Consider the following 1,567-nt stretch of genomic DNA (forward strand, 5'->3'; position numbering starts at 1 on the left):
CCTTTAGGAATGGACTTTTGAAAACGTTGATACATATCACATATACGGAGCTTGAATTAGGCCTCATGAACATAATGAGGGGAGAAAAGGTCATGCCTCAATTTCTAAAATGCCAGGGCACTTTTTGAGTTGAAAATTAAACCCAGAATAGTAAAAAATAAAAATATACCCCTTTTTCTAAACTGGGAACATCCTACAAAAGAGAAATGGTTCAGTAATAGTTAACACATAGTACGAGGGAATATTAGCCAGGTGCTAAATTAGTTCTAAGGAAATTAATACTAAGTAACTAAGTACTGTGTTAAGTCAAACAGTGTATAATATCAACTGGAGTACACCATAAATCAGGAAGAAGCAGGTGTGGTTCAGCCAGGGGCAGGGCTGGCTGGCACAGGGCTCCAAACTCGGAGGCTGGTTCTGCATCGAGGCAGGCCCTTTGGTCAGCTGCCTGATGCCACCTCTGCTTTGGGCTGTGTCACTCCTGTGGGTCCGGATTAACCCTTTCACAACTGCAGCCCCTGGGCCCTTCTGGGGGAGGCCCCGATTTCATATGATCTCATTTCTTTGTCCACAGTGGGGGACCCGAGAGCCCTAACAAAGCCTGGGGCACCGAGTGCCTGCGGTTGTGCCTGTGCCTGTGCCTCTGCGTGGGGCCCTGGGGCCGTGACAGGGGAGGGGGCAGGGATCTGGAGCCCGGCAGCCAGCCCAGCCCCCGGGGAGGCTGGGGGAGCAGTGAGGGGCTGTGCATGTACATTGCTCTCCGGGGCACTAAGTAAGAGTGTGTGAGTGTCATCAGGCAAAGAGTCATCCGTCAGAGCTAGAGAGCAGGACGGTTCAGACACAATCTCTGACGTCAGAGACAGAGCCTCCATCTCAGCTAGAGGGATCTAGACGGGAGAGAGATGAGCAGGCATGAGAAACCAGGACGGAGAGCACTCACGCACACACATGCAACGCACACGCACGTACACAGAGCCCCTCTGCCCCCTTTCCACGAAGCACAGGGAAAGGGGCCTCCCTTCTCTCTCCCCACCGGCTTCCCGAGTCAACTGACAGCTCCGCCCCCCCCCCCCCCCCGGGTGTAGATATGAGTAAAACCACCGTTTGTAAAGAGAAGTTGGGGGAGAGCTTAAGAGCCAGAGCAAACAATGACAAAGCAGGAGACACAGAAACGTATTCTAGAGATACCCCAGGAACCTAACAGCCGCCCCCCCCCCTCAGGGAGGGAGCAGGATGGGGAGGGCTTTAGACTCTCATGAAGATTCCAGGGGAAAAATGCAGAAAGGCCAGCAACGTGCCTCTCTGCCCTCAGCACAGACAGCGGCGGCGTGGGGGGGGGGGGGTGCTGGGGAAAAAACCGCCGAACTGATGACTGCTTTCTGCCTATTCTCTCCGCTTCCAAAAACCTGGGTGGACTTGGGCTGCCCCCCGGAATCCGGCTTCTCCCCTCCCGCCTGCTGGGATGGGTTGGGCTCCGGGAGAAGCTCCTCTCTTGCCAGCCTGCACTGGACACACCTGGGTGGGCCGCCTCACCAGCGGGCTGTCTCACCTGGAAACCACTGGGGGC

The 1,567-nt window shown here is 55.1% G+C and overlaps 1 protein-coding gene across 1 annotated transcript in view; it reads right to left on the reverse strand.

The window, feature by feature from the left end:
* The window catches only part of CACNA1G (calcium voltage-gated channel subunit alpha1 G), a 57,890-nt gene that overhangs the window by 4,197 nt on the left and 52,126 nt on the right, over positions 1-1,567 (reverse strand). Inside the window, 1 exon segment of the mRNA XM_023744210.1 lies at positions 753-887. Coding sequence (XP_023599978.1) covers positions 753-887 — 135 coding nt within the window.

Source organism: Myotis lucifugus, unplaced genomic scaffold, assembly GCF_000147115.1.
Source record: "Myotis lucifugus unplaced genomic scaffold, Myoluc2.0 scaffold_435, whole genome shotgun sequence".
In the NCBI taxonomy this organism is placed as follows: Eukaryota; Metazoa; Chordata; class Mammalia; order Chiroptera; family Vespertilionidae; genus Myotis; species Myotis lucifugus.